At 41.7% G+C, this 26181-nt stretch overlaps 1 protein-coding gene across 1 annotated transcript in view; it reads right to left on the reverse strand.

Annotated features, from left to right (window-relative positions):
* Positions 1 to 1751: 1751 nt before the first annotated feature.
* LOC310854962 (enhancer of mRNA-decapping protein 3-like) overlaps positions 1752 to 26181 on the reverse strand; it is a 35454-nt gene continuing 11024 nt past the window's right edge. The window contains exons 4-7 of the mRNA XM_083759744.1: positions 23232 to 23585; positions 12990 to 13143; positions 8465 to 8682; positions 1752 to 7072 (exon numbers count right to left, since the gene is read on the reverse strand). Coding sequence (XP_083615870.1) covers positions 6738 to 7072; positions 8465 to 8682; positions 12990 to 13143; positions 23232 to 23585 — 1061 coding nt within the window. The 3' untranslated portion in view covers positions 1752 to 6737. The remainder of the gene's footprint in view (positions 7073 to 8464; positions 8683 to 12989; positions 13144 to 23231; positions 23586 to 26181) is intronic.

The raw sequence follows: 26181 nt of genomic DNA on the forward strand, positions 1-26181 counted from the left end.
TAGAGGATGGAACTGTTTAGACAGTGGATGGAGGTTTTTGTTGGGTTTTTTCTTGCCTTTATTGATAGTTTCACGGTGTAGAGAGACAGAGATGCAGCAAATGTGCTGCAGGCTGGGGAATTGAACCCAGGACTTGCTGCCAGGCCTCAGAGCTTGTTCCAGGGACACCACAAGCAAAGATTTGAGTTAAAAAGTTCACTCTGAAAGAATATATATTCCTAATTTGCGACACATTTTCATGATTTTTCAAAAATAGAAGACCCCCAAAGTTTAGTTATTTGTCATATCTGCCTTGTGCAATTTAGTTTAAAAAGCCAACTGTTCCAATGTTGAATATCAAAAACACAATTAAATTGTTAATAGTTTGTTAATAGTTTGTTTGAAAATGAATGGTCAAGTAAAATGTCATGATGGTTACATTGGAATTTGGAAATACCTGTGATCTAGAACAGCCTGGGGTTCTCAAGGACCCCCAAGTGATCTAGAACAGCCTGGGGTTCTCAAGGACCCCCAAGTGATCTAGAACAGCCTGGGTTCAGCCTTGATATATATTTAGGCACAGACCCAAATCAGAAAATGTTTTGTGCCATGGACCCAGAGAAGAGAAGATTTATGTAAAAACATATCCAAACATCTTTGATATTTTTCAAATATTTTCAAAAAAAGCTTGTAGATCTGCTATTTTTGAACAGCCAACGTATCAATGGATAAACTAAACTCGATGACATCATTGTGACTTATGTATCGTCTATTTTCAGTCCACAACATGATTCAACAAAAGACTTATGTAGAATAATGAATTGAATACACAGTATCACAATGGAAACCAGCTTTTGGTGTTATCTTTTTAGCATTATTGTATACCTGCACCTTTAACAAACTGTTAAAAGTATTAAATCAAATCCAAATGACTGAAATCAGTTGTTGCAACTGAGAACTTAAATCCATGTACTTGTAATCCTGCAGCACCATATGGGAGCATAGGAGACCAAGAGGAGAGAGAGATGGAGCGGACAGACCGAGACCAAGAGGAAAGCGAGGGAGGAAAGGAGACAGACTTCTCCTCAGACTCCTGGTGAAGAGATGGGATGGAGATTTGATCACAAACCCTTTATTTTCTTTCATATCATCCCTATCGGGCAGAAACCTCCCATCTACATATTTTAATTCATTGAGTTTCTTCATAAATGAACACCCAACATGATCATTCTAGTGTCGATCAGACTACTTCTGCTACTTTTGAATTTGAAAAGTGACAGTTTTGGACATGAGGTTTCCACCCGGCAGAGACGGCATGTTTTGTTAGGTTTTAGGTAATTGTTACTTGATTAGTAATTGAGGGTGTTTAAAAACGTTACGTTTTGGATAATTGCTTGTTCGTTACTTGATTAGTAATTGAGGGTGTTCAAAAACAAAGTGGAGAGAAGAGGGTATTGTGATCAGGGAGTGTGGGTATGTTGTCGGGTTATGAATCCTGTTGGTTCTGAAGACAAATTGTTTTGATTCCGTTAAGACTCATGTTTTACCACCATTAGTGGTTGCACAACGGTGGTAAATGTTACATTTTCAATAAAGGTTTTATACTGCATGTGATTCTGGGTGGAGGTCTGTTTTGGAATTTAGGACAGTGGTTCTCAAAGTAAGGTTCAGGTTTGAGAACCCCTGCAATAGGACATTTACCTACATTGTATAACCAGTGCGAGAGTAATGACAGAAACGCAAGACATTTTGAAATGCTTTTATTCCCCATACAAACCACAATTTATAGGATTATCACCTTTAATAACATGTAAACATACGTTCACCACGCTCATCATCGCAAACATTTTAATACTGTAGTATGTGGTCTATATTCTGGTACCATTTGTACACTCCCAGATTTTAACACTGGATTTTACAGTGTATTTAGAGAGTAATTTTGGGCCTGGGAGAATTGAGTTAACCACTTAAACCGCAGCAACCTTGTCGGGAAGGATTTAGCAAAAGAGGTGTCAAGCTGTGCGCTTGTCAAACTGATATTTTCCGCCACTGCGAAAGCCTTCCCCACAATAACAGAAAAGACACTAGAGTCTAGTATAGAGCCCTGCCCCTGAGGGACTCCGGTCACATCCTGGCAGAACCCTAAACTACTAAGTTTCAGGACCAGAGAAACAAGTTTATTAGCTGGTAGAATTGAAAATTAATTCCTCTCCCATGCACACACATTTGTGTGTTGTTACTGCTGTTGTATCCTATGCTACAGACTCACCTGGCTGTCATTGAGGAGCCCCCACCGGGAGGCATAAATAGCTAAAATAGTCGATAGAAGCTCACATGTCCCGATGCCACGTTTTGTGATTTGTATACATTTACGCCATTGGTTGTGGGGCTTAAGTGGTTAACTATAACACTCTGGCAATGAGTGAGCAGGTAATTATTGCTCAAAGACAGGTCAAATGATCAATGCCAGTACTGGTACTGCATTTAATACATTGTTTCCTTAATACAAATTACTTTGCATAGAAATGTAAACAATGAAAAGAACATGAACATACAGTTGCAGTTCAAAGCGAAATGTATCAACTTAAATTCCCTTTGTACCTTGTGGTATTAAAACATGGTCTTCGTCATACTAGTGTGTGCAGGTTGACCAGTGGCCAATTTACACACAACATATTTACATTTAAATCTTTACTCAGTTTCAAAATGTTGCTCTTTTTCTAGACATTTGGGCAGGTGTCCAATATTGTATGATTGATTGTATGCTTATCTTTTGAGGACCACCATATTTTGCCAACTTAAGCATACAGAGCACAAAGCTCACAATGGTTGGAAAGACATGCTTTTAAACAGAAAATCATGTCAAATGTGTGTCAGGAACGACGCATCATCACACCTATAACACCTTTCTAGACTTTGAGCCCAACTAAAGCCGTTCCAAAAGTTGGAAATTATCAAATGTATTCAAACTTCTGGACTTGTGTGAAACAGGACACTGCCACATGGTGGACCATCTCTGTAACTACTACTCCAACAGCAACTTCAAATGCTACAGTGTTTACTAGGGGTGGCAAAAACAAAATCCCGTTTTTAATTCATAATTTCCAAAAATCGATTGTTATTTTTTTTCTTCTGGATACAGTTACAGGAGTTTTCACTACATGGTGTTTGTGATATGAAATGTAAGCTTACCCTAATCATCTTGGAGCTCCAGGTATGGAAACTTGGAAAGCCTTTTCCATTTTCTAAATTTCTAGTCAGACAATCAGAGATCTGCTGATAATGTGATATGCCTCTCCAGTCTCCACAGTCCTCGGATGAGCCAGCCAGTCATTTTATGTCTGGTGACCTCTACATTTAAAGACTGTGTTAAGAGACTTGAGACTGTCTGATTTCGTAGCCTTGGATTAGAAGTTGAAGGTGACAGCTAAATTGAATGAGAACAAATGCTGTATCACAAAGCTTTCCACTAAAACGTGTTACTATAAGATGACATGTCAATAAGGCCCAGCTGTCTAAGGAACTATTTGACCTAGACAAAATGTTGGCTTTGAAAGAGGACTACATTAAGAAAACCAGATGTAGATAACCTTTTTGCCAACAAGTTTGAGGATAGATTGCTTATTCATGCTTTGTCAACATAAGGCACATTCTGTACAACAAAGTAACATGGACCTTCAAAATTCAGCCAGGAAAAAGGTGCGTGAGCGTGCGACACACACACACACAATATAAAAAAAGGTTCACATGAAATTAGGGGTGCACGATTATGAACTTGCAGGATTCTGACTGATTCCGATATTATAAAGAGGACCACAATGGAAACAAGCCTAGGCCCTTCCAAGTTTTGCTGGTGAAAACAGATTAAATAATCTGCAGTGCATTATTTTTAGACCGATCTGATACCGATATGGCATTTCTATGGCTGATATGGCCTATTCCAATTATGCTACTGATTATATCGTGCATCCCTACATGAAATGCATAAAAGCATGGAAATGTAAAAGAAAAGGAATAGTATAGATCTATAAACCAACAACGTTGTTCACCTATTCTGGCCACGCGACACCATCATATGACGGAGTATAAAATAGGGCTTAAGTGGTTAATCACAAAATCCAATCACATAGACTGCATGTACATTGAAATAGAATACCATGCTGACTTGGCTCATCATTGGCCATTATAGTGCTCTATTACAAATACTCAATAGAGCCCAGGCAAATGAAAAAATGAATAAGTCAAGTCAGGAAAATGAGATGCAAAATACAATTTTTCTCTATAGCTACCTCGAGATGAAATAAAATGTCTATGGGAGCAAAGTGTGCACAGATTGCAAACATTCGAGTAATGACTTGCTAGTTTGGACACACACTTGAGAAAACAGATTGGCCATGCACAAGCCCAACAACAGAATGAGAGCAAGAAATTAGCCACAACCTGGTGACCCCAATTCTGGTCACTGTAGGTTAAAATGGTCAACAACAAAAAAAGTCCTCAAAAGAGAAATAACACATCTACAAACTCACAATGCTTCGCCGTGATGCATCATGATCATGGATTTGACAAGGTGGCTAAATCGCTCATTTGATGGTACAAATTCAGGCAATTGGCCAAAAATGTTTTTCCACTAAGTTTGATTTAAAAATGTTCATTGCTCAACCTGTACAACAGTTTTGTAAGTCAAAAGCTCAATGTAGCTGATGACATCAACAGTAAAAGGCTCTGTAATGGTAACCGCCACCTAGTAAAAGTGTATATTTATAGTACTAAACTAAACAAAGCAACTTTACATATTGCATCTTTCAAAATGGTGAATGGCTCATAATGAATCTGTATTTAAGCATATGTAGGTTTTACCCCTGGTTAGGTCAAATCCATGACATACTTCTCCCTCTTAAAAAGAAAATACACAAAAATAAATTAAAAACTCAAAATGAAACTCAGTGGATTTAAAGAAAAAAAAATAAGATTGTCAATTACAAAATGTTTAGCTGCGTTCCTTCCTGCAATCATGTTCGGAATAAAAATGAATTAGCTTTCCAAACCCCTAAATATGTTGTGGTGAAACCACACATGATTACAACTATCAGTAACATTATCTCCTGCATGATTCTTCTGAAACAAACATGGGTTCTTTAAGTGGGGTCCGGGGGGGGGGGGACCTCCCAGGGGCCAAATAAAACGCATTAATTTGGGGCGACCGGCTTGACGTGAAAAGGTTTGAGAAACACTGTACTGAAACACTTGCATTGGGAATGACTAGGCTGTTTTGCACAGCTGAATTGTTTGACACTTCAAAGAGTATCATTATGCTGGAAACAGCTTGCAGACAGTCAGTAGTTGTGTGGTGGTTGTGTGTGTGTTTTGTTATAATAAAACCATATTGTTGTTGTCGGTCAGAAACCTCTCAACTCCATATTTTAACGTATTTTTTTAAATTAACGGCGTACTTGATCACACTACAGAGTCACACAATAATTGTGGATCTGCTACTTATGCCGTTTTTTTAATTACAATCCTGAAAAGTAACAGTTTTGGACATAATGAGATTGGTGATTGTTTGATAGAGTCTGTCAGGTGGCACTTATCTTAAAGAAACGATTGAAACAACTTCTGAATGAATGGATAACATTCACATTATCAGTAAAGCCAATAGCAACAAAGATGATAAATGTGTACAGATCTACAACAAGTTTCAACCTGGCGTCCCTAGATAAGGTGAAAATAGTTGAAAAGCTTGTAGAACTGATATTTGCTATATTTTACAATAATTACACATATTTGACAACAGGTCTTAAGCGGAGTGTTGTGCATCGCCCCAAATGGGCTGAAATATCGTTTTACCTGAGCTATAACTGCCAGAAACATAATAAAAATATATTTCTGAATTGATATCCATGTTTTTGCTACAATTAATTCTACAATGGGGCGAGGGTTCCAACAAGGTCTGTAAAACATTGTGAGAACCACTGGGCCAGGCCACTATGGGGGCAGATGAGTGGCAGATTTGGGACGGCCATACCCCTCGAATAGGATAACGCTTTGAGCCGAGCAATGCTGTGCTTGGTTCATAGGTCAGGCTCAGGCTCCATGCACAATCTAAAGGAGGAAACAGGAAGTGTGTCTCTTGGTCAGAGGTCATAGATATAGAGTCACAGTGGTCAGCATTTATAAGCATTCTGACACACTGTGGGTGAGCGAGAGGGCAACGCAGAGCCCTTATCAAAACACCCCAAAGAACAGGAAGCTTTTCCCTTTCATAAAAACAACAGCTATCGCACGCAACATGTAAAAACTAAAGACCCCCTGGGGGATTTGTAGTTAGAAGAAAAACACATAAGAAAACATACAGCACCAGCACAATGACCTGTTGTGGGATGGTGTCTGCAAAAGCTGCACTGGTTTAGCAGACTGACCATTTGTACACTCAGAGTTAAATGAACACTCATACTTGTACTGCGTGCCCACTGCCCAGTTGCTGCAATGCCCCCCTCCCAATTTGCCTTTGTCTTGGACCATAATGTTGCTCTTGAACTATAGCACTGCGGTGCCTGGTACACCCCTTGTGGAAACAAACCATTCCCCTCCCATTGTCCCTTTGTGTATCAAAACCCGAGTCTGAACGTGCCTCATAAGCCTGAATTGAACTGCGCTGCACGCTAGTGTCGCACGACGAAAAATACTGACACTGACGAGTAACTCAAGTATAAATCGGGCTAAACTGTGGCCTTGCGGAGTTAACCAGCCACCCCCTGCTATGCAGAGTGAAGTGGGATGACAAATTTGCTTGCGAAGGGAGAGTGGTAGTCGATGCCCACTTCCTGGAAAACCAGCTTGGGAATGCCGATGTCACAGAGGTAAACTCTGCCCTCACCCGGGGCCAGAGGCAGGGGCAGGCCCAGGGAGAGTGTCCACTTGGCCTGGATGGCCGGCTGATGCTCTGCGTCCGGAGGAGGGTCGATGCTGAGGACCGGGGCTCGGTTTCTGTTGGCCCACTGGGCAGCGGCCTGGTACCAGCTCTGCTCTCTCAGAGGGTTTTCATGGCAGTCCAGGCAGTTGATGACTAGGTCCACAGGACTTGTAGGCAGATCTGGGGGAGAGGACATGAGGAGAGGAACAAGAACACAAATTTGATGTTGGCTAAGTTTGTGAAGTTATAGTAGCTGTAGAGGAACTCGCATGGAGGCCTTATGCCAATACCTAACAGGCTAACACCTGTTAGGTACTTGTTTAACTTAAAGATTTCAAAACTAGCCAATTTACAGACTCACGATGGGCCACACAACATGTTGTAAGCTTGTAGATATTTTTTAAATGTTTCCTATAGTGCCCAAAACAGGGGTGTCAGTTTGTGGCAATATCTGCATACATTGCAGATACAGATGTAGTCCAAATAGTCAAATGAGGGTCAAGATATAAAATCAAGATCAATCTAATTTAATAATTCATCAAAAACGTTCTGCACATGTGTGGCCTGAGGGTCCTATGGAATCCAAATTACTGAAATAAGTCATGGTGAATCCATGGTTTCCAAATGTAGCACCCAGAGCAGTCCCAGGAGAACATGCAGAAATAACCCATGCAGCCTCAAAGCCAGGACCTTTCCTGCTGTGACGCAAACAGTGCGAACCATGGACCTGTGATGATAAGTTCTGATCAACTTGATTTTAAGTTAGATTTGTTCTTGTTTTTTTACAGTTTCATCTCCAGTAGAGGGCAGGGTTGTCTCATTGTGCAACTCTTCCAAGTTCCAACAACTCCACACAGTTGCACTCACACCAAAGACATTTTATAAAGCAGCACATTTCATACCCAGTGACAGTTCAAAATGCTTTACATGAGTAGAAATAACAAATTAAAACATTAAACTTTAAATGGAGAAATAAAACCGCATAGAAAGAGTAAAGGTCAAAGTGGAAATATTAGAACATTTTAATAAAAGTGGATAACAAATGTTTTTAGCCTGGATTTAAAAGTAATCAGAGTTGGTCTCAGATCCTCTGGATAAACGATAACTCAACATGATTTGTTAAGACATCTGCATCTGCTTCTAAATCAGTAGTTCTCACTTTCAAGATTTTTCAAAAATGTCCAAAGTGGACATGAGCTGCTATTTTTGAATAGCCAATGAAAAAATCTAAAATGACAGACTTTCCCAGTTTTAACGAGTTACGGACAAAGCCACAGAAATTTTAGATCAATTCTGCGAATGATGTTAGAATTGGTGTAATGTGTTCATTAAGTTATCGTTATTGTCTCCAGCTGCATTCTACTTCTCTAGAGCAGAGGGTCTCAACTTTTTCATGTAAAGGAGCCACAGGGACCCCCAGAAGAGAATATTTGTGTTAGATCTGGCTACTAAAATGTAAATCTGAATCTAAATTGTACAGTACCAGCAATTTAGCTGGACATAAAGTTAAACACTGAATTAGACCACACACACAAGTTACTAATCATAGTATGCCTTTTGGCTAAGTGTTACCTTTGACATTGGACACTTGCTTGCCACTGGTCTGGCTGTAGAGGCTGAGCTCGTTGGTGACAGGATCCTGTATCTTGATATAGTTGGGCAGGAACAGAATGACGTCCACCTCTCGATTGGCCAGGTGTCGCCCACAGCTGATGCCCTGGGCTCCCTGGATGTGTGGCCCGCACAGCAGAGCCACCGTGGGCTTCTGGTGCACATTCTTAGGGGTGAGCCTGCGGACAAGTTTGTTTTTCAAAAGACACCTTAGTCACTGTGTGAAATAAACGGGTATCAGTTTACAAATCTTATAATGATAGCTTAGAGCAGGGACAGAGAGCACAATAGGTCGTGGTGGCGAGGGCAGTGAGAAGGACATTCACATTCAAATATCTAGCAGACACTCTCGTCCACAGTGACTTATTGTACATACCGAGTGAATTAATAGGAGAGGGCTCTGCTGATGCAGTGTTTCCCAAACATAGGGTTGTGATCCATTCTGGGCCACGGACCCGTTTTAAATGGGTCACCAGAAAATACAGCCCTAAATACAACCCTAAATACAGCCCTAAAGAGAAATAAAATGTTTTCAAACATTGCTCAAAACCTTTCCAAAATCATCATAATTTATCAGTAGATGATCTATAGTCCCACAATGCTCTGTGGCATGTAAGGCCGAATTTGCCTCAAGTTTGGATCAAGATATATCTAAGTGACTATGAAAGAGGGTTCATTATTGGAGCACGGATGGCAGGAGCTTCAGTCACATACAGTACACTGCTCAACTGGTCAATAGGAACAATGCCTACAGTCGCATCTGCATTTTCAAAGACATCAGTATAGACAAATTCACAGAGGCTTTCCTGGGTGCGGCCATTACTGATGTGTACCATTAAGCGCAGCAGCACTGATTAGCTACACCTGGCCTACGGAGCACCTGCTCCATGGATTACCCCTCAGTAATGGCCGCGCCCAGGGCACCCCTCTGTGAATTCGTCTATATAGACGCATTATGAGACCACAGGCCGGGGACAAACAACCCGACCACTTATATTATATAGATATTCCACTGTTAGGTTCTTAGCTTATGTATGACTCATGACTATAGATATGTATTTGATGTATTACCATGTTTTGTTCTTGTTTACTGTTAAATCGCTCTGGATTAAGAGCGTCGGCAGAATGGCTATAAATTGATGTAATGTAAAAGAGGTCACAGTAAAAAATGCATCCCATCAAATATTCAGATCCCATTTTCATCCCAGTGGAGGAAGAATGCTTAGGACGTTTACTGTGATTCCCAGCTCTTGAAATATATAATCCTTGGTTTCTGTTGTGTGTAAACAATAGTGATTCAAAGTAGTTGTCCTACACACTCCACATCCAGTCGCTGTCATTAGGAAAAAACTAAACAAAAAAAAGATCACGTCTTGGTCGCTTTGATGCATCAGCTCAAGTCTTATTTATGCTACGTACGTTAGGGTGTCTGGTGGCTCTTATGTTGTAAGTTCTACGTTTCTGTGACCATTATCCTTTATTGTAACACTTTCCTGATGGGAGTAGTTCATGCATTCATACACAGGTCACAGTTAGCCAACCATTTAGGTTGGCTAAATGGTTTGGCGAGTATGAATATAAATCATGTGAATCATATGCTATAGGCTGTGCACAATGTGCAGTCGCCAGATCTCTACCCAAATGAACACATGAGGTTTTGAACTGGCGTGTTAAGACAGCGCTCCCTATACCGTCATCAAAACGACATTTGTTATATTTTGTAAAATGGTGTTTCATATCTCCAGTTGGATAAATACCTAACTAAGGACACTTTTGTTTTGTAGTGTGTATATGAAATAATCTTAGTTCCACGTCAAGTTTCCTGGGCCTAGAAGTGCCCCACAGCCTCACAGTTTGACTTATTTGCTAGTGACAGAGGTCACCAGTAAAGCTGGAAGTACCACAACATCTGGTTTAAAAATGTCAGGCCAACACCCAAAAAGGTCACTTCCAAGACCGCCAGCAGCCTCCAGGGTTTGTCTGATAGCCAAGTAGACGACCATTTATCTTTTTAACAATCCAAGTAGACGACCATTTATCTTTTTAACAATCCTCAGTCTAAATGTCTATTAGAGGTTCACAAAGGCCCTGAATTGACAGGATAAGTTGACAATCTGATATGGAAACTGTAATTTATCTCACAAGACTGCTTAATTCTAGACTGCCCATTACCCATAAATGGAATTAATGACAGTATACAATACATACACCATCCATGGCATGATGTTATTTTGTTTTTGGAGTTCCAAAAATATCTATATTAATGAAATAAAGCCATCTAGGCAGTAGGCACCTGGTGAATCATGAATGATCATACAATTCTGTGTTCAAATATATTTGAAAAACACATAAAAAGAGTATAATATAATGCAATTAAATATTCAGGTTTATATAAGATAATAAAATGTTATCTATAGAACTGTCTGGAGTGCTCACAAAAACCAAAGTGGACATGTACATGACCCCAAACTTGTTTGAAAGTGAAATATCCCTTTTAATTAACTCCATGAGTTCACAGCCATTGAGTCTCCAATAGTGGAGACAGTAATACTACTGGGCTTCGATAGCAGGATCACAGCGTTAACTGAGGACAAAAACAAACCTGTTTGTTATACGACAATAGGTGCTAGAGTGCTTTGATCTCAGAAAACTACAGTGCCCAACTCCAAAGGTGGATTTAAACAATACTAAAGCCTTCCAGATAAACTCTGATTAGGGTCAGCAGTTTGTGCTCGTCTGCTGAAGACATCTGTACTATCTGTAAAATGCCGGTAACCCAAATTTGTCTCCCAATACTGACACATTGTGTTGTCGATGAATTCCTGTTCTGTTCTAAGAAGTGTCTATTTGTACGTCTCTAAATGTTTTGATGAATTGAACATGGTGGACCCTGTTGTAAACAAGTGTAATGCTTAATTGGGTCGTCCACTCACAGTTAACAGTCTTTGTATTGAGTTTGTGCTTGAAATGTACTGTATTCTGTATTCAATTCGACTCCCGAGCCCAACACAGCCTTTACTGCATGTCTTCCCCCATCTCTCTCCCCCGTTTCCTGTCAGCCTACTGTCTGTCCCTTCAAAAACCAATAAAAAGGCGTAAGCCGCAAAAGAATATCTTAAAAAAATTGTGACGTTCAGTCTGAAAATGAAACCGCAGAGTAAGAAGTGTCTTCCATTAACACATTCAAGCATGGTAGATTAGTACTAGAGGGATCGATCTCATTTATGCATAATTATGTTGTTCAATTGAGCAATATTACACTGTAGTCTGCACTTAATTCAATATAGAAGGAATAAATAAAATACAATTCAAGCACTTGTTCCTGTAATACGGGTAAAAAAAAAAAAAAAAGACTCGACAACTTTCATCAAAACATTTTTCCAGTTGAAAATATGACATGTATGTCGAGTGACAGGCATGAAATTAAGCTTTGGGAAAACTCCTTCAGCCTATGTAAAGTGATGCTTGTTGATGACTTTTACGTACTGTAGGCTGGTTGGCGAAATTTCCAGCTCAAGCTCTCTGCACACAGTGACCGAACACAACGGAAGGTGTTACTCTGAGAAAGATTCTACAAATGCCTTTTAAAATCAGTAGTTCTCACACTTAAAATTAATTAAAGAAAATGTAAAAGAAATAGCAGATGTACAAGCTTGCAGCACTGTACAAAGTGACACGCTGTGAGATTGTATACGTGTTCTTTTTTAATAGCCAACGTAAAAGTGTCTGCAATTAACGGGGAGGAGAAATGTATACTTCACTTGTATGTGAAAATCAAAGTAACACGATTATATAATTGTGAAACATGAAACACTTGATTAATTGCGCAGCCCTAGCTCATATTACACACAACAAAATGCTTGGGAAATACTGCACAGAAGGACCAATCATCTTACATCCTTGGCCTTCCACAGTTAACTACCGTCAACCTGGCATCCCTATTGTGAGCATGAGGTGAAAACTAATTTCTTTCCTTCTTTTAGAGCAGAGTAGTGGTCATAATGGTAAATGGACAGGACTGTATTTATACAGCGATTCTCTCCACAGCGCTTTACAATGTATTTCATATTCAGCCATTCACACACATTCATAAACCGATGGCAAAGGAAACCATGCAAGGACACTTCTGACATGTCTGGTTCCCAAATGGAAATAAAACCTTCAGAAAATGACCCTGATGGCATTCTTGAGGAAAGTTACTTAACGTGTCGTTTGTATATGATACGAGTCACCGATTAATCAGAAATTGAGTAATTAGCAGCAAGTAGTGCACTTGTTGGCGCCGCGTCCACACAAATGGAAGGTTTTTTCCAATGGAGCGGCCGGCGGCAGGGCACATGCAGATCATGATGCCGCTATGGCAGATGCAAGCAGCATATCATTCATTACAGTTTGTGAGTCCGTCAGAAAACATGCTCCGAGCAGCGGGCTCCACCCCCACCCGGCCACCCCTGGCCTGTTACTGGCACACAGCCCTGTCACTCACCTGTTGGGCCCTCCCAGCAGTGTGAGAGCCATTTGACTGGCACACACCCCTGTCATCTCTAGTCTGCGCTCCAACGACAGGCCGTGCCGCTCCGCTGCTGCAAGAACACGCTGGTGGAGCTCATAGGACACACTTGGAACCACCAGCCCCGAGTCTGAGGAGAAAACATGGAGCGAGATTGTGAGAGTGCTGTGGTTTATAAAAGAGTCAATAAAGAAACAAAAAGGTGCACTTCCTCTGGAAAATGACCTTGGTTGAGGGCAGGCAGTGGTGGGTGCTCAGCTTTGAAAATAACTTGACTCATAAGCCAACTAAACGGAAAATCCAAAATAAAAGATGCAAGACTGACTCGGATGCATTTCTCTTATTTGCGAACGCTGACGCGTTTCAGCAGAGCCTTCTTCAGAGCAGACCTTCGGCCGCACGCCAGAAGGTCCCCCTCGTGCCCAGCACCATGCCAAAGCTTCCTGCAGGAAACACTAGTAGTTAAAGTGCACAACGTGTCACAACAAGCAAGCTTGTAGATCTCCTATTTTCAAAAGAAAATGTTTTTTATGCGTTTTGACATTTACAGCAATAATCATATGCACAGAATAGGGATGCCAGGTAAGGTTAGAAGTGGTTAATGTCCATATTTATAGCCTGGCTCCAGCCCTGAATCGCTACCATTAAAAATATCTCAGATTAATGAAGTGAAACTAAATGAAAATTCAGACTGAGTGACAGGCTAACATATTTAACCAATGAAAACAACTAACAAGACTACATTGAAACTACATTGGATCCTCATTAAAAAATATATTATAATTATTTGCTGAAAAGTAACCGTTTTGCATATACAAGGTTTCTACCTGACAGACATTATGTTAAAGCATAAAATAATTCCACACACTACCATAGCTTATAAACTTCCAATGTTTAATGCAATGTTTTGGTCATAGAGGAAAATCATAAAGACTATCTGTTCTCCCTAAAGATGCCATGAAAAGCCTCTTTCAATAGTTTGATATGTTCCAGAAATGAGCTCACGAATAAAATATGTTGGATTTCTAAAAATACAGCTGAATTCAATAAAAAGATCCTCATCAGCAGCAGTATATCTTCATTGGAGCAGAACCTCCTCGGGGGCAAACAAAGTAGGAGTCTAGAGGAGCAGTAGTAAAAATACAGTGCGCAGCTCTGACCTCCAGCATAAGGACAAACACAGGCCTCCAAACGCACGCAAAGAGACTCTCTCAGGAGACGGTAGTTTATGTATAAGCAACACACATCCTCACGCGAGGAACTAGTTCCCCTGGGAAATGCAGCCCCCCCCCCCCCCCCCCCGCTCCCAATCCCCCTTCCTCCCTCTTTTTTCTTCAACCTGAGCTCTCTCTCATCACAGAAGATTCTTGTTATTTCTCCTGTATCTGTCCACTGTCACTGTTGTCCAAGGCCAACAAAAGAGATTGGCAGCCTTTACAAAACATGACAAACATGAGACGGACACTGTTAAGCCTCCTATTCCCCGCGGAGACCGCGTTCACACGCACCATATCATGCCAATGTTCTGGTCAACCCTGTGGATCCAGAGCTCTAGGGCTGAGGGAGTGGTCCCTGCAGGGCCGGGCCCCCCCACGACACCCAGCGTCTCAAGTCAAAACACTGTTGCTATGACAAATGGGAGATAAACACCTGTGCCTGTATTCTAATGGCTAGGGGTGAGAGGTGTGCGTGCGACCGCGTGTGTGTGTGTGCTGGCTTAGGCTAAGATGAACTCGATGTGCTCTACAGGACAGGATGGGGAAAACAAACTAACCATGTGATGTATGGTATAGGGATGTACAGGTGTATGCCCACCTGCTGTGTGGGGGTGTATGCCCACCTGCTGTGTGGGGGTGTATGCCCACCTGCTGTGTGGGGGTGTATGCCCACCTGCTGTGTGGGGGTGTATGCCCACCTGCTGTGTGGGGGTGATTGGAAAACGGCAGAAAAAAAACTAAGAGATGTGCTTCCGACTTCCGAGAGTACGTACAGAGAGAGGACACACACCATGGGCGTAGTTTGAACTTAAGTTAACCCCCAGGGGGGAGATACGTCGGGAAGGATAATTTTTTTTACCTTTATTTTATTATTTTTGCGTTTTTTACAATGCCCTAACCCGAAGAAATTAGTTATTTAGGTAGTAGGCCTACAGCAGCACACATACGTACACACACAAGCCTGCTCCAGGCTTGCAGCACTACGGGGGTTTCATGTTTTTTAACTGACTTGCTGTCATTCTGGAAGTGTCAGCATGCAAAAGACTGCATCCTTTAAAACTGAATATTCCATCCACGCATGCTTCTTGTAATAAAATAAAACGGAAAACGTTTGGTTTTTCCAAATGACTGTGGGGAATTCCTGTAAAATAGGCTGCTTTGGACAACCATGTTTTTCATGATCCCCCCGGGGGGGCGGGTTTGTACTTTTGCCAAGTTGACTACACAGGTAGGAAGACAGAAGAGGTCAGAGGTGGGTTGGTACCTGCGTGTCTGTCTGACTGACTGACTTCCGTCACAGGTCATTACGAAAATATAATAATGACTACTCTAAAATGAATGTATTGTAAAACAAAACATAATTCAGATGTACAGGTCCATCTCATGAAATTTGAATATTTTGTAAAAGTAAATTTTCTTCCATAATATAATTCAAAAAGTGTGTCTTTATTATGGCGTACAGCTCATGAAAATCAAAAAATCCTATCTCAATGAATTAGAATATTTTACTAAAGCACAAAAAAAATAACAATAAAATAAACAACTGTCTGTTATGGAAGTAGGCTACAACCTAAACAGACTTACTCTCCCTCTTCAAAATAAGAGATATACTTGTAATGATTAGTCAACACTAGTTTTATTTCTTAAGTGAACTTACAGGATGTGTAGATATTTGTAGCGCCCTCAGTCCTGAGAGATAATGCTTTGACTGGGTATCTGTCGAGTGTCTGTGTAACGCTGTGTGGACGTCGATCGATCATCTGACAGCCCCCGAGCCCCCTGGAGTCACGGGCCGGGTGACTTATTCTGTTATTCAACAGAATAAGTCACTGACAAGGGGAAGTACCATTTTACAGATACTGAAATTATTCTCCATTCTATGATGGTTCAATTGGTAAGGCTATAATTTATGGAGCTTTTTGGAACGGTAAGCTCTGCCTTCGGACATTCCGTGATGCATTTTGATGTATTCATCCTGGACTCTTTGTACCATGTACAATTTTTAACAACACAGTAAGTGCGGAAGTAGCTTATATTCTGGAAACTGTTTGTGCATGTCATAAACAGTCTAACCATCATGATTGTGGAGACAATACATGAAACTAATTTAAATGGATAATCAATCGGACTAACTTAACAGGTTAATAAAAAGGTAGGCCTACACGTCAAATTCAGAATACATTTTCGATTATAATCGATTATAATGGCCCCTGGAAGAATTTCTTTTTTTTGTTGTATGGCTAATGAAAAGCAGGTATGGTGTGTGGGATAAGATGGTGTACAAATGTAGTGTACAATGGAACCAAATGGATCAGGTCCATTTGGTTCCAGTTGACATTGATTGAATAAACAAATAAAAGTTATAAATAAATTGAGGTCCCAGATATAAAAAGGCATAAAATGGGGGTCAGTAGCCTATGCATGTCAAACTGGGCATCCTTCAAATTAAAATGAGAATCACTGCCATATATTTCAATTTTACACTCTCAAAGAGTTAAAGATTTATAAGGGTGCATTTGCTTACAAACATAATTTAGCTGGAGACTACCTGGAACTAACCTGACGCTGCCAGATGAGGGCGGTATTGGGTAACCATGTTCCCCAACACAGCCTTCATCTGGGATCTCTCAGGGAGTTGAGCTGACAAAAATCCGTTCCGTACCGGACCAATCAGCGTGAGCTAAGGGCGGGATATGTGCGAAACCGGATGTGAAGCTATCTAGACACGTCAATATGATTGGTTGTGTTTGCACGCCCACACGGTGATAGACAGACGGTCCCATCCAATCATCTACCAAGTATCTTGAAAAAAAGGAACAGCCCCGTCATCGAATTTGCTTCCGCGATCCCAGATCCCAATAAGCTGTGAAACAAATTTGTGTAGCAAGCTTCTTGGATCTGGCAGCGTCAGGTTAACCTGGAACCCCCTCAAGGACCACTGGTGGTCCCCGGACCACTGGTTGAGAACGACTGTTCTACATCCATTCTAAGCTTAATTAATAAACACTTACAGCACTAGCATTTTTTGAAGAATTAGGATCTAATTCACGCCAGCATTTTTTCCAGTCAAGCTCATATTTTGAAAAGCCACATTTCCAGTCTATCGGAAGTAGTATTAACCTAGGAAGCTGAACGGAGCCTGGACAGGCCTCGTTTACAATATGAATCCAAGCCGGGGCACTGGAGAGCTCCACATCGTCGGCTCTGTGCCGTCAAAGAATGCCATCTGGGACAAGGAATAGGAGATACAGGCGATTGAAAGAAACAGATAGAATGGATTATTATGGCGAGTTTGGCGACGACGATCTAAGATGGGCGATCCAGTGCTGGTTAGGTAGCTAACCGGCTAACGTAAGTAGCATTATGGCTCGATCGATCAAATGCACTATAAAAGCGCAATTGACATTAATCAACGGCAATGGCGGCAAGCGTTGTATCAAAAAATAGGCTTCAATTGACCAACATCTAAGGCAATGGTGCTGAAAGAATTAATGAAACAATAAAAACACATTACATTCAAAGTAATGTAGAGAGAGAGCACAAGGATACAGAGCAGGGAGATCATGGCATCGGGGTAAAAATAGTCTGGAATGTTAATTTAAATTGAGATATTATATAAATTGACGTTACATTTTTTTTATAAAAAAATCACAGCACTGTAGTCGCATGCCGGCCCCCCAAAACAAGTCCTGGACGGAACTTGGCCCCAGGCGAAAACCTAATTGCCTACCCCTGTAGTAGGCTATTGCGCCATCAATAAACGACACAAATGAAGCAAAATGTTGCTTCATGTGCACGAGTGGAGTGTGTCCATGCATGGCCAGTGAGAACTGCTGCATTCATTAACATGGGAGGGAGTGTGGACTAGCATCTGTGTACTTATACTCTTGCACGTCTGGCAGGGCATGACCCATCTGATGAAATGCTGGAACCCGTGCTCCTCCTGGCTCAATTGGCTAGACGCCAGTGGTGTGCTCTTGCGCCAAAAACAATCGTCCTGCATCCTGATGAACACATTGTGCGCGTATATGTACGCATACAGCACATGTGCGGATTATGTGCATGCAGTGCATGAGCCCGTTCATTAAGGTTCCGGTTTGAGGGTCTGAAAATATGCTCACCCTAATCAATACTTTTGGGTTGTTAAAATGGTGAATGTTCAGATATGCCTCGCGAGATAAGCCTTCCGGTAGCATGACACTTAAATAATCTCATAACCTCAAAATTTCCCAACTTCCATGTGCCTCTGTTCTCCAAAGTTTGGAGTGTGGAGCCCTTAAAGAGCCCAACCTAATCTCCATTTGCCCATGGCGCATTAGAGAGGAGAGACAGAAACAGAGGGGGGGGATCAAAGCCAAGCAGGGGAAACTGCAGGGCTCAGGGTCCCTTTGACAAATAAAGCTACCAAGAGGCACTTAAGTCTTTAATGGTCTCCTACAGATATCTGGCCTGGAAATGAAGTACACAGTGGCCTCAGTGGGGATACACATATTCACACGCATGCATGTGTATACTGTAGATGCAATACACCCCACTCCTCACACACACGCGCACGCATGCACGCACACACACACGCAACTAGCACAGTGATTCATGCAAACAGACAGTGATTGATGTTGTGCCTGAACTGAAATGCTCCTTATCTTTTGGCTGGGTCTAATTCCCCTCCCACCATTATTTTGTTGGCACTGTGCAAAGACAGGTAATATATTACAGTGGGGTGAGAGAAATATGGGACGTGCCGGTCCGCATCCAATCACGCAAGGCGATAAGCACTGCAAAGTCAACTGCCTCTTGTCATGCAACCTGCTGCCTAAAAGTACCAAGCTGGGGGGGGAAGTGGGGTGTTGTACAAGTTATGCACTAATTGCTTTTCAACCATCACACCAGGTGCAACGGTTTTAATAACTCACTCACTGAAACGGCAGCTACTGGCCCACTCAAAACCCTTCACTGTTCTGTCACATACACACACACACACACGCCACAGTGTTTCTCTCTCACACAAACGCACGCAACACAACTTGCTCAACTGGGTAGCCAAGAGGAGCATGCGGCGGCAGTAAAATAAACTGAAGTGGAAGCAATCCCTCAAGCATGACGAGGGGAACCACAGGGCAGAAACCAATACATGCTGGCTGGATGCAGGCCATGTGTGTCTGCAGGGGGTTGGGGGCTGGTAGAGGCTGTGCTGTAGCCCCAAACCCAAAGGCCCATTCCATCACCTCCAAGCACTCAGTATATGTACACATGAGGCTGCACAATAGGCATTGAACCTGTGTTGTGCAAGACTACCTGCTCACTCCTTTTAGCCGCTGTGGATATAAATACTTGACGATGAATCTACAAATGCCTTCTAAATCAGTAGTCCTCAAAGGACCCCCAAATTGATATAGACCCCCATTTGAATGTTTTTGTGCAGAAGAGAAAATGTGTATTCAAATATTTGTAAACCCTTCAGACGATTTTTTGCCAATAGGTAGATCTGCAGTTCTCTCTTCACAACACAAAGTATAAAATGTGGAAGTACAGTATAAAAAAAGTAAAGTTGCTCATAAATGAAGATTTCATGTATTGAAAATGGTGTGCCACTGGAAGTGATCATGCAAACATACACTTTGTCTTCTGTTACCATAATCACACTTAAAGGAGAATTCCATGCTAGAAGGCTTTCTTACCTTTATTTGTAGTTGTTACGTCTCCACCAAAGAGGTCCAGGTGTTATTTTGTGCAAAAGCGCATTATTGGCAATTTCCCCTACCATAAGCCCTCAATGAATTGCATTGAATGGGGCTATGGGGTGTTGTGCTAATTTGCTTATTTCCGTCTCTCAAAAAAAAAATCTATATATCCTCTCTTCATGTAAATAGTATCCCAAGCGGCACACTTCACTACTTATTTCGATGGAAATAAGCGAATTAGCACAAAAACCCAACCCCCTTTGAGGGCTTATGGAAGGGGAAATAGCCAATAATGCACTTTTGCACGAAATAACACCTGAACCTCTTTGGTGGGGACGTAACAACTACAAATAAAGGTAAGAATGGCTTCTAGTATGGAATTCTCCTTATCACATACATATTTATGTCATTGTGAACTACGTGTGCAGGCATAATTATTTCATACAATACCTGCAGCATACATTTTCATTGTAATTTACATACATTGTCCTTGCTCCCATACAGACTACAAACTTGGCTTTGATTCATGGTGCGCCCCAGGTTGTTTGCATAGAGGAGATTTGAGTACACACTGGTGCCAATCAAACTGTAGGAAAACAATGGCAGAAATAACTCCACAATAGCGTCAACTTCCATGGATAAGCTATAACCCATTTATGCCACCCCCTCCCCTTCTGTTGTTGTTGCAGCACTGTTCTGGTGTCTGGAGGTGTCGTATGCGTTTCCAGGCAAGGTTTTCTAGGTTAACACTAGTGCTGCTGCGTGTTCCTGCTGCTAGAGGTGATGTTTATGTAAAGGCTGCAGAGCGGCATGTTAATTACAGAGTACACAGGATGAGGATTAAGATGACAACCATGAGAAGCACATCTACCCATCCCAGTAGGAGGGGGTGAATGCTTCTGCACGGCAAGCAGCTGGGCCTCGTCAAGGGGGATGGTACCGTTTGATACAATTCTGTTCCATTTGATTCAATTTAATTTGTAGTAAAATATTAAATGGGGGGGGGGGGGGGGGGGGGGTAGAGAGTAAGGTAGGTACATGGGGATCAAAACTATCAATGAGGTGTAGTATATCCTCGTGGTACCCATCCGGACACTCTACCCCTGAGCCACTAGCTTAATGTCTTACTGTACCATGCCGTTTACATTTCTGACTACCGGTAATAAGTATTGAGTCAATAAAATAAATAAAACTGCCAAAGCACAGGTACAAAACTGGACAATAAAAACAAGTCATACAAACATGCTTCACATAACATGCCATCACGTAACAATAAAAAGTGGTTATGTATGGTCCAAAACGGTCAACTGGTTTAGTAAGTAACTTAACCTACATTCCTGTGCTTTTCACATGGGGCTAGAAGGTGTCAGGCGAGGCCTTGTGGGTACAGCGATCATCCTTTGATGATAAAGCTAGCTAGTTTGATCTCAGCTACTGTTAATGTGACTCACTCCAGCTATGTGCAAAAAGACATTGACCCTTGGGACTCTCATCATGAGTTAGCTACTTCAAATATACCAGTAAATGCAGAATTTATATGAATTCACAGACTCAACTGGACCGCCTAACGAGCACCTTCGCAAAAGTACTTTCCATAAGACCCCCACCGCACGTACACAAACACCCTCAGGAGTGTTTTAAAGACCTAAAGGCTGACTTATTGTTCTCATTCCCCCGGACTCCAGTAGCAAGGCTAGCGTGCCATTCCCTTATCTTGTGCCCGTTTTAACCAGTTATGCAATACTTGCTCAGTGCACTTTTAGTATAGAGAGAACGGGCTCAGGGCCTTCCCTGTTGATGGCCCGTTTGCTAGGTTGTATTTAATACACATTATGGACCTGAAGAACAAAGGTCAGTGATGTGCCAAAGGTAACAAACAAAAATAAGTTTTACACACACACACACACACACACACACACACACACACACACACACACACACACACACACACACACACACACACACACACACACACACACACACACACACACACACACACACACACACACACACACACACACACACACACACACACACACACACACACACACACGTGTGTGTAAAGCAGCAACAAGGCAGATTGGCCGTTGTTCAAGGTGGGTGGGCCCACTGGGCTGTGTGAGGTCAGGTGGAGAGGTAATTCTGGTGTAATAAAAGACATACGTCTGCCATCCAGCATTGCACTGACTACATGAATGGAGGTGGTCTTCTAATCTACAGTACAGTACACTGCTGTCCCTGTGAGCTAGCAGGGATGGGTGTGTCTGACCTTAGGGAGAGGGTAGCAGTGATTAGAACGAAAGGGGTGAGGCGATACCTCCCTCTCAATCTGTGTGTTGACCGACCCCAAATCTCTCCATCTTAGACCGATGGGCATCGCTGAAAATATCCACAAAGTTTGATTACTACGGCAATTTACTCCGCTATGTTTGTTCTGGGGTCTATTATTGGATTGTCAGCACTGTCCGCAGGCTCACGCATACTCAAAGACCAAGGGTCATCACGTACACAGAGGCAGTGGTTTTGTCCAAACACCACAACAAACTAGCTTGAACGCACAGGGGAAGGTGTGATTCAAAGCTCTGTGTTTCTGCATTGTAGATCCATCTTCCCATGTCGTTGTACATATATTGTTTATTTTTTAATTTGTTTCAATCCAACTCTTGTAAAAAATGTATCAAATACAACCAGTAAAGGGTTAACTAGGCAAGACGAACCGGCGGTGTGTGATACCCGAGTCCCTGGCTCCGAGAGGCTGTTCACTTGACTTGAATGTGATATTACGCACATGCTGGCTAGCCAAAACATTTCGCCTGAATCTAACAGCATATTGAACGTTATAAGAAGTTATCTACCACATCAAAGCACACGCCCTTGGCTTAACTCGCATAGGTTTGAGCAAACTCCTTCTGACACAATGAAGTCAGATGGCTATCCAGGGGGAGTATGCTGGCAAACAAAGTTATGACTAATGTGATCAGTCCCCGCTGGCAGCAAATTTCAATGATGAATGATTTTTTTTTATTCCATATGGACCAGTTAGTTTAGCTAGACTGCTAGGCTCTGCCTGCTAATGGGATCTCCCTCTCACTTCCCACCTGCATGGCATAGAATAGGCCAAAAATCACCCCCTCAGAGATGTAGGCTAGATGAAAAGCTGACCTGAAATCCAATAATCTTTTGGGACCCATTGGGGTTAGGGTGTGTATGTGTGTGTGTGTGTGTGTGTGTGCGCGCGCGCGCTATGAATACAAGCCAATATTGTCGGAGTGGGTCTTGTGTGAAATGTTCATGTGTACAACGTGTGAGTGTGTCCTTACCTGTACAGTACTCCTTGCCTCTGTGCTGTGGCACAGTAATTTGCCGATAGACGACGGGTTTAGCAGCCAGAATGTTCTCGTCGTGGCGGTAGCGGGCAGGGGTCCGCTCGCTTGTCGTGCTGCGTAGGCGCGCCCCGTTGCTGTTCTGACCCGCTTCGTCAATCTCCGAGAATACAGCGGCTTTGTCGAACAGGGCGAGGTTCCCCTCAAAGTCAAAGTCCTCATCCAGGTCCTCGAACACGGCATCTCCGAAGCACTCGTAATTCTTGGGCCTCGTGTGTGTGCTGCTGCCGTTCCTCACACCGTTCTTCTTGGCCGTGGCCTGTGCCGTTGTTCCTCGGCTAGTAGAGGAACCTGCATGAAAGAACACAACTGAGGCGTTGGGGAGTCTTGGGAATACAGACCGACCCATGCTAGATTATTTCGGTCCCATGCCGATCCTGATTTTGGAGGGGTCGAGACAGATTACCGATGTTTTGAAGAATACTCGGTCAAAATGAGCAATTAATTTTTTTTTTAAACTTTTGAATTAAAAAAAAAATTTATTTAACCACTTATGGCCTCATTATTATTATTAAATTCTTCAAAAATACAGTCTACAAACCACAATGTGTGTGTGAGAGAGAGAGATTTGAAAAGAATATTGGATTTAAAATGGGTGATCTACTCTAGCAGCGCTGCTCAGTGGACAGTAGAACACTTATGACACTGTTAAACAATGAAGTATAAAACTTAAGTGGTTAATCAGACTAATTGATTTAGTAAAAAATAAAATCCATTCAAATGTATTCGTGCCGATTAATTGATATACAAAAAAGTTATTCATATAAATCGCAAATAGATAATCGATAGGACATGCTGTAGTTGTAAATAATTAGTTGCGCTTTTATGGTTGCCTGAACTCTAAGCCATGTAAATAAGATTAAAACATGTAGGAGGAAAAGTGTTTTATAAAGCTGCAGTGAGCCACCAAAACGGCCCCTTAATCCTTCTGGTCCCCACTTCACTTAATAATACACATAATTTTACTTTCTCATCTTGGTGGTCATATCAAGCACAAAACATGAACATTTCCTGGAAAGCCATTCCTAGTAATCACATCCTTCCAAGAAAGGAAGCATCAAAGAGTTACACATTCCTTACATCATATTTAATTACGAATGGGATAAACTACAATAGCAGTTGGCATTTTCAAATTACTAATATTTCTAACTCCTTTACTGTGTGTCATTGACTATTTGTCAGTCAATGACACACAGTAAAGGTGTTAGAAATATTAGTAATTAAAAATACCTTTTAACAGCTAGCTTGTCCCCATACATAGTTGGATAATTGTTTTGTGTTTGTGTCTGTAGTGCTTTTTTCCTATGTGCCACTCAACACAGTGTGCCACTTTCACAGTTTACATACATGCACAAAAATAAAACAAAATGAACCAAGATGGGAAGACAAAACTGGAAAAACCTGGCATTCAACACAGGCCGCAGTGAATGAGCTCTCACGCTAAGCTACAGACAAGAAAGCCACGGTCGCACGCTAATGTCACAGTGACAGCTAAGGTGCTCTCGGCCCTGTCACGCAAGACACAGGGACGACTCTCAGTCAAAATAGACTGCCATTCATACAAAAGAAACTAGCCAATCAGACTATACATCTATAACCTGCCACTGTGTCACAACTACACAACAACAATAGCCTGACCTAACTCCCGGTCTTAAATGACAGACAACGGATCCATGTTCTACAGCATCCAGTCAGAAGTGAGATGAAAATACAGGTAGCCACACATTTTTTGCAATTGAAATATACCCAAAGAACCATTTAACACTGCAACGCCACTAACCAAAACATCACAGATGACCAAAACAAAACATCCATGATACATACAAAAGCTTTTTTTTCTTTTTTTAAAGGGATGTATGTCACCGACTATTCATCAACAAACCTTTTTGTCAATGGTTGAACCAGACGTCTGAATGAACTGGGCAGCTTTCCAAGTCAAGCAAACTAGTGAATAGCAGTAATAAAGTTGTGAGATTTATGAGGACACCAAGGATCAGTCTGGATGCCAGAGAAAACATTGTCATTGTATGCTTCAGCTAAACGCAAAGAAGTGCGTATTGCGTGAGAACGTGCCTAGATGCGGACCATGTTGACTCAAACGTAGATTTTAATTCAAACTACATAACTAACCCTAAATGTAACTGGTGGCTGCAACGTCGACATGCAATGTGTCAGTGGTTTGCTGAGGATACAGGACTGATGACACAAGTGGATGTCAGGCTCAAGGATGAACCATGGACAAACTAGGAGGCTAAATAACTAGTCTAAACTGCAGTGTGAATTATTTTTACTTGACATGCAGCTTAACAATCAAGGAAAGCCTTCTCCTTATTTTTGCAAAGCAGGCTTTTATTTTTTATCTGAACTTTTATAATGGAAATCTTAGTTCTGAAACGACATAGAAATTTGGAGATGATCGACAGCAATGTTGTAACTTGTAATAAAAGCTGTGTAAATCATTTTACTTACAACACAAACATTTTATGCAGACAGAAAACAGAGGCTCCGGAATATACAAGCTCAGCATCTACCTGAATCTACAAGCTACAGATCTACAAGCTACAAGCTTGATTCACGCAAATATTTGAATATATATTCTTTCAGAGCAAACAGGGGCCAATTACATATAATTTTTGGGGTCCTCGACATGAAATAGTTTGAGAACCACTGAAATTTAGAAGCCAATTTGGCTGTGTGTGTGGCTATGCTATGTGACTATGAGTACTAGTAGGGGCAAAAGTGGCGCTGTTGTGCCAGAAACAGAGAGATTGTGTTGCACTGTTGCCTAGTGCTAATTACAGAGAGAGAGGCAGGGGAGAGGGGAGTTGCACCACTCAGTTCACACAGGTGTGATTGTTTTAAACAATCCGTGATATTGATCTTTTCA

Source organism: Protomyctophum parallelum (genome assembly GCF_964188405.1).
Source record: "Protomyctophum parallelum genome assembly, chromosome: 2".
NCBI lineage: Eukaryota > Metazoa > Chordata > Actinopteri > Myctophiformes > Myctophidae > Protomyctophum > Protomyctophum parallelum.